General features: G+C 40.0%; 1 protein-coding gene across 1 annotated transcript in view; it reads right to left on the minus strand.

Annotated features, from left to right (window-relative positions):
* Positions 1-8,083, minus strand: part of LOC112118358 (sushi domain-containing protein 1) — a 95,148-nt gene that overhangs the window by 69,642 nt on the left and 17,423 nt on the right. Inside the window, exon 5 of the mRNA XM_029914337.1 lies at positions 4,450-4,629. Coding sequence (XP_029770197.1) covers positions 4,450-4,629 — 180 coding nt within the window. The remainder of the gene's footprint in view (positions 1-4,449; positions 4,630-8,083) is intronic.

Raw genomic sequence — 8,083 nt, forward strand, 5'->3', positions numbered from 1 at the left:
GGCGGCTACAACAGTGCAACGCGAACACCTGTTCTCACTTTCAGGTGACATTGTAAACAAGAAGTGGGCAGCATTATCTCCTTCAACTTGTAACCAAACTTGTTTCTCTGAGTGACTGGCTGACCAAGAAGTAGGAATGAGTGGACGTGTAGGTTCTAAAGTTTTACATTGTTTTATTTTGAATGCAGTTATTTTTTGTACATAATTCTACATTTATAAATTCAACTTTCATGATAAAGAGATTGCACTACAGTACTTGTATTAGGTGAACTGAAAAATACTATTTCTTTTTTTTTAACAGTGCAAATATTTGTAATCAAAAATAAATATAAAATGAGCACTGTACACTTTGTATTCTGAGTTGTAATTGAAATCAATATATTTGAAAAAGTAGAAAATATCCAAAAAATTTAAATAAATAGTATTCTATTATTGTTTAACAGCGCAATTAATCGCGATTAATATTTTTAATCACTTGACAGCTCTAATTATCATTAGTTATTTGTACTATCATAGCGCTTAAGAGCCCCAGGACCAGGAACTCTCTGTGCTTTGTGCTGTACAGATACAGACAAACAACAGCATCAGCATTTGGGATGCAGGAATTTAGTTTGTATTGTTCCAAGCACACTGGGCCCTAATCCTCAATTAGGGCTCCTAGGTGCTATTGCAAGACACATAATAAGTAGCAATGCAGTATTCCACAATGGACTAGAAATGACAGGACATAGGTGTTGTAATGATGCTCATTTTGTAAAACACCACCTTGTTAAAGAGAGAGAGAGAGAGAGTTGAGGACTATATTCCTGTATAATGTCTCTCTAAAGAAATCTCACTGTTGTGATGATTATTGCTTTGTTTCTGATATTTACCTGGCCAAGGATTTGTAAACCTGTTGATACCTCCTAAATAAATAGATAGTAAAGAAAAAAAAACTATCCCATGATGGAATAACAGGGGAAGGTAAGAAGCACAGCATAACCCATTAACAAGAAAGGATCTCCAAGTAACATTTAACAGTTGGATCTATCACTAATGTCTTCCAATAAGATTCTCAGGTGTCCCACAAGGTATCCATTCCTTTAGATATTTCTGTTGTCAGCAACAGCTTAGAGATTCTCTGCCTGGCTCTGCCCCAACCCCAGTGTGGGTTAGAGAAACCCAGTGGCTAATCTACAAAAGCTGGTAATGATGCTCAGAGTGTTTGTTCCTTCCACGCCCCCTCCACCAGAGACTGACGGTGGTGCAGGAGCCAGCTATGACAGCTCCACATCAGGGGAATCTTTAGCTAGGGAGATGTGGGTAGTTTCTGCTCCCTTTGTACCACCCAAACAGTACAACGGCAGTGGGGACAGGACTGAGAATCTAGTCCTTGGGAAATACAATTACTTTTATTCCAGATAGAGGAGAGATTTTCCATCCCAGTAGACATGTTGTTTTCATGATCCCAACATTTGAAAAATTATAAAAGCATCCAGAGGTTTGCTTTCCACTGCCAGTACATTTCATTCAAGCTTTGAAAAGAAAGAATTGCTTTAGACCAGGACAAGAAAAAATATAGAGGAGGAAAATGGAGGAAAATTTCTATGGGTTATTCAAGTCTCTGTGGAGTTCATTAGAAAATAAATGTGGTAATAACTTGAAATTGGTTCACTTACTCAGCAATTTTGTGGAGCTTCATAATAAAATTATGGAATTAAAATAATAAAAGAGAAAAGATCAAGTGAATGGAAGAATATAATTTGAAGCTAAAGTACGATGTGAAATCCAGAGTGAATCCAACACTACTATTCAGGATTATCCTTTACTTTGTTAAAAAATGAACAATGGGATGCTATATTAAGAATTAAACCATATTTTTCCTCAGGCTCACAGATGGAGGCAAGGAGAAAGCTTAAATTATTCATTGAAAAATGGGCTTAAAGTAATTCTGAAGTTGTACCCAGAAACAGATAAACAGAAAAATTAGATCAAGTTTACAGAAATCATGACCAAAACAACTTACAGTATAAAACCTTTAAGTGAAAATTTTTAAAAAAATATGTAGCAATGGAAAACAATCACACTATGATAGTTATTTTTCTGTCTCTACCTTGGTAAGCATGTATATGCTGCGAAACATTAGAATAATCTTTTCTTCCAGAACTACTGAATTATAAGCAAATGTTCAATCTCAGAGCCTTCAGTTTGAGACTACGTTATTGAAGCAGAGTGATATGTGACACTGACTGTTTTTAAAAGACTAAGTGAGGTTTTGGACAGGAGGAACTATAAGCAAGCCTTGCCTCAAGCCATCCCCCCACAGTTATCCGCCATCCCCAGCAAGACTGAAATGTAGAAGTGAGAGAGTGGTGTTTTCTGTCTATGTAATCAATCAAATGCTTTTTAGGTATCTGAGCCCTGAATTAAAACAAAGATATTGAGGCAGATTCCAAAAATAGAGGCACTTTTAGACAGTAAGACTGAAATATTGGCTAAGTACATTCATGCATAGACTAAAAGTGATACCAAAGAACAGAAGAATTAGCCATGCAGAATCAGTTCCATGAGATATTAATCATGTAGCGATTAGGAGAGTGCAACTGTGCCAAATTAAAGACTGAGTAAAGATGGTAATTAAGCATAAGGGAATATCAGTTAATAATAAGAGTTAATAAAGACCCTCTGAGTGGCTCTAAACTGGAATTCTGTCAGAGAACGTCTCTTTTGCTTACACGTGTTTTTCACCTTAATATCAACTTGACAGGCCACATCCCTGCAGTCACAAAAAACAAAGGGCTTTATGGTTTATGTCAAATAATGAATAATAAAATGCTCACATAGTTACTGTTAGCAGCTGACAGCAGTCTAGACCTGTGGCTTGTAAAAGGATCGTAAGTGATAGTAAGGCTTTAATTTCGAAACAGTATCAGCATCAGTGTCAGATTGTGGGGATGGGCCAGAAGAGTGAGCAGGCTGGAGTTGCAAAACCTTCTAGGCGGCAGCCTCCTTAGGAGGGCTGCTATTGGTCAATTTTAGAGCCTCTAAGGATGTGTCTACACAGCAATTAAACACCCACAGCTGGCCAGGATCAGTGACTTGGGCTTCCTGGCAACAGGGCTGTAAAACTGCTGCACAGACATGAGAGGAAGGCCCCAGAGCCTGGACTCTGGCCCGAGGCTGAACGTCTCCATAGCAATTATTAGCCTTTTATTCCAATGCAGATGTACCCTAAGGCTACAGGTGTATTCTTACATTGAACGACTCGTCTCAATGTAAAATTCTAGTGGTGACAAAGCAGAGTTTTATCTTGATGCAGCTACTCAAGTTCATGACCTCAGCTAGCTACATCAAGGTAAAAGGATGTGCCTTCTCTACCTCCAGTAGGGTTTGACATTGAGATAGCTACGGGGGGGAGGGAGGGCATTAACAGTGAAGACATAGTGTAAGGGGTGCCAGGATTGGCTAGAGGGAGGCAGGGTGCTTCCCATTAACAGAGTGATGGGTGGAGGTGATAGGATACCAAAGTAATTCCTGGTTTACAACCAGATCTTGCAAATGCTTAGGCATGAGCATAGCTTCACTCACATGAACAGACCTACATAAATCAATGGGACTACTCACATGAGTAACTTTACTCACATACATAAGTAGTTGCAAGATCTGCCTCTAAGCCACATCAGATCCTTAGTTTGTATTAAACCACAAAAATATTTTCCTGCATCTTCCATTAAAACAGGGTTTATTTTAAATATATTTAACTTTAGCAAATCCAAACAAAAACAACAATGTTTAGGTGCCAAAGAATCAAAAAGTGATACAGACTAGCCTAGTTTCATTACCAAGCCAAACAAAATACAGTAGCAAAAGGAAACAAAAAACAGTAGCAAAAGTAGATTTAGGCCCAGATTTTAATGGTATTTAGGCACTGCTGTGCTCAGCTTTGCAAAGCTTAACTGATCTGGGAGCCTATATCTCATTTTCAAAAAGGACCTAGGCACTTAGGAGTCTAAATTACATTGACAGTAGGACTTAGACCCTTAAGTACCTAAATCCTTTTGATAATGAGATGTAGGCTCCTAATTCCATTAGCGGTTGTGACATTGAGCGCAGCAACACCTAAATACCTTTAAAAAATCTGGGCCATAGGGCCAGATCCTAAAATGGTGTAAGTCGGTGTAGATTTCTGGAGCTACAGAGATTTACGCCAGTTGAGAAAGTGACACTTAGTTTTTAAAGTCATTTAGTTTTTATATTTTATGGTCTTATTAAGAATACACAGAAGAAAACTATTTAACTTATGGCTTTTATGTTGTAGGTGTCCTGTAAATGCTGCTAGAGTCTGCAGGTGAAATTCTCAACCCGGCAATGGGGAATTCTCATTGATCGCCTCTAAGTGGCGACCGCTACCGCTGGTTATTTCTGAAATAATTTCTATCATCCAGAAATCTGTACGTATATTTTCTTTACCTTTGCACACCAGATCAGCACCTTCCCATTGTCCTTTGGCATTACAAACTGCAGTCTGGTTACCACTTTCAATAACATAACCATGCAGGCAATTATAAGCAACTTCACTTCCATAGGTGGTGGTCCCTACAGGATCTGAATATGCATTCAAGACAGAAGGTGGGACCCCACAATCCACAGCTACAAGCAAGATAGAAAAGGGGAGGGGGGGAACAACACATGAGGACATTAGAAATGTGAGAACATAAGAGGTTCATGGCTACAGCATGAGGACTTTCCATTTAAAACAAATCTAAATGAGTTCACATTTATAAAAACATGCTCTGCTACACATTGTTTGAAGTGTAAAACAACTCCATTGTACTGAATCTGCATTACACAAAGGCATAAAATACAGCAGAAGGAGGCACAAAAGAGTCCATCTCTTTGATCCAATGCCCAGCACTTATTTGTTTTTAGTGTAAGCCTTAAAAAAAAATAAAAATAAAAAAGGGTGGGGGGAGATTACCATATTTAGGTTTCCATCTGTTAGAGTGTAACAGACTGTCCTCATTTCTTCCTGGACACTACCATCATGCACAAAAATGCCTCCTACCCTCACAGAACTATGCTGTAATTTCAAATCACTCCTGATCATTAACTCCAAAAGGAAGTTATAGGCTTCCAAGACAAATTACATTCTCATCCACCTGTTTAAATCAGAAAAGAACAAAGGACCTGTGCCATTTAAAATATCCTGATGTGAAACTTGGTTCTGTGTTTGTACAGCACCTTGCACAATGGAGTACTGGTCCATTAGTAGGGCTCCTAGACATTACAGTAATACAAATAATTAATAATAAAATAATAGCAGCAGTAGCATGAGATCACGGTCTGGCGTGAGATCTGGCAAAGTTGAACTAACACCCACTGTGAAGTCATCATATGAAAATACTTTGAAATCTAGTTTTGGAATAAAATGTGTGTATTCTTGGTCTTCCTGAACAGGAACAGGTTGCAAACAGTTGGGGAAACATTTTATACTTGATATGGTAAAAGAGTCACCAGTGGAATTTTAAGGGCCTAAAGAATGTTTTAAATGGCTCCATTGCTAATAAGGAAGAAGCCAGGGCTGCTATTCACAAACTTGCTGATTTGTCTAAGGCCTTGGCTACACTTGCAGCTGTACAGCGCTGTGAGGTAAACCTGTCTTCGTACAGCTGAGTAGGGAAAAGCGCTGCAGTCTGTCCACACTGACAGCTGCCAGTGCAGTGGCGTGGCCACACTTGCACCACTCCCAACACAGCTGCAAATGTTGCATTATGGGCAGCTATCCCAGCATTCATGTGGCTGAAACGTGCTTTTCAAAACGGGAGGGTGGGGTGGATTGTGACAGGGAGTGTGGGGGGAGAGAGAGTGCTTTTTGGAGCATGTCAGCTCTCTATTTTGCAAGTTCTGAACTCCCGGCCCCCTGCTCATTCATTTACTCAGGCAAAGCAAGCTGCAAACTGTTTGCTTTTCTCTGTGGTAAGAGCTTTGAAACCGGCACTTCCACATTCCTGCAGCCAGTCAGAACACTTAAGGTGATTAGTACAGCGCTGCAAGCGTTTACACTCACACCTGAGAGTCATAGCCACTCCGCTGCAGCTGTTATTCCTCTCGGGGAGGTGGAGTACCCGCAGCGGTGTACCCAGGGAGATGCAGCGCTATAAGTGCCCTGCCAGTGTGGACGGGGAGTGAGTTACAGCGCTGGGGGAGGCTTTACAGCGCTGTAACTCGCAAGTGTAGCCAAGGCCTAAGAAAAAAATTCTTATGGCAGTTCAGGAAGGGACAATTGCAATAAAAAAAGGGGAAATAGTTCATCTTTTCAGATTTTGAACAGTTATGTCAGGAGAAGGCAACTCTTGCTAGTGAAACTAGCTTTTATCAAGAAATGGACACCACATGTTTGTATTCCATGGATAGACTAAACGGAAAACAATTTATTTTGCGGAGGGCAGGAGACGTCAGAAATGTACTGGATAAAACCATATTCTGAGGAAGCGGGAAGGAGCTCAGCTGGGATATGTTAATAGGAGTAATAAGTACATTTTGCAGAGAGTTACATGCTATTTATTGCTTTAGGCTCCAACCTGGCAATGAGCACTTTGTGGGTGGCAGGAGAGCACCAGCGCAGACTTTCATTGCAGGATCGGGGCCTTAAAATATATCCTGAAGATATTCAACTTTATCTCTTATTCAGGTTCTCAGAGGTTAGCTCTCAGTTGTTGTAGCACTAATCTTATTTCTATTGATCATTAGGTGTTAACCCCAACCCTGAGCTGGTATTCTGTTAGACTCAAGCAACTGAAAAAAAAAAAAAAAAAAAAAAGATTTGAGACAAAGCAAGATACCAGATTGGTCAAAAACGCAGTTCCACGGTGTTAAAAAAGCCAAATGCACTGGCATTTCGCTAGAGCTGCCTTCCACAAATGGGGATTTCTTTGAATAGATTGTAATACAGGACCAGTGTATGCCATTCTTTACTTTTCTTTGAAAAAAAAATTCTGACTGTGATTCCAGATTTCCCATGTGATACCATTGCCTCACATTTTGTTACTTCTAACAATCAAGACCAATTTTATCTTCAATTTCCTGGAGCTCTTTTTCTGTCCTATAAATTACCTTCGGTGTTTATACCTAACCTTTTCCAGCCACATTACTGTTAGCATCTTTATTTCTAAGACGCCAACAAGTTGCTCCAGAAAACCAATCACAGATCAGAAATTGAAATCTGCTGTTTTGAGGTAAAAATCTCACCTACATTAACTGACTTTTTAGGAACTGAGCCTTCTGCTTCCTCCTACCTGCTGCCATGAGCACTTCAAGTTTCACATACCCAATGAAGGGATGCCCAAGTTATCCCAGGAAATACAGAATTCTGCATTAGTAAGTAATGATATTTTAGTGTGAAATCTGATGGAGCTGGTTATTCTGTCACCAATGCCAAGTGGAAAGGTTACTGAGCTACATGAGATGCCATTTGTTAACAGGATCTGATGACAGCCTAGTCCAACAGAAATCTTTTGTAGGAGGTTGCTCATAGACTTTTTCCATCCTGGAGACGGTGGAGCTATGTGGGGAGATCACAGATGGCCTGATACTCTATTAAGAGCTCCAGGGATGCTTAGAAGAAACCCCCACATATCTTAAGAAAAACTGATGGCTTCCCATTAAGTCAATGACACCTTCTCAATTGATGTTCTGGTCTGTGGAAAAGACTATCTGTGATGCATGTATGCAAAATGCCACAGAAATCTTGAATACTTTCTGAGCTATAGACCACAGAAGCACAGTGCTCTATGTGTTAAAATGTGAATGCAGGATCAGCTTCATTGCTCAAAATCACTGTACGTTAATGGCCGTGATGGCCCTTTTATTTCCATAATTGCAGTTAAATAAACATGCCATTGATACAGACCCACAAATGTGAGCCATAAGCGTATGTTAGCATGAGCTGCTCCTCAAACATCTAGACAAAACCAGAATAATTCACAGCTACATTGCATATTACATGTTCAAGGCCGGCTCTAACTTTTTTGCCGTCCCAAGCAAAAAAAAAAAAAAAAAGAGGGCCCCCCCCCCCCCCCCCCCCCCCCCCCCCCCCCCCCCCCCC

This window comes from Terrapene carolina, unplaced genomic scaffold, assembly GCF_002925995.2.
Source record: "Terrapene carolina triunguis isolate 2854851 unplaced genomic scaffold, T_m_triunguis-2.0 Scaffold35098, whole genome shotgun sequence".
NCBI classification, from domain to species: Eukaryota; Metazoa; Chordata; order Testudines; family Emydidae; genus Terrapene; species Terrapene triunguis.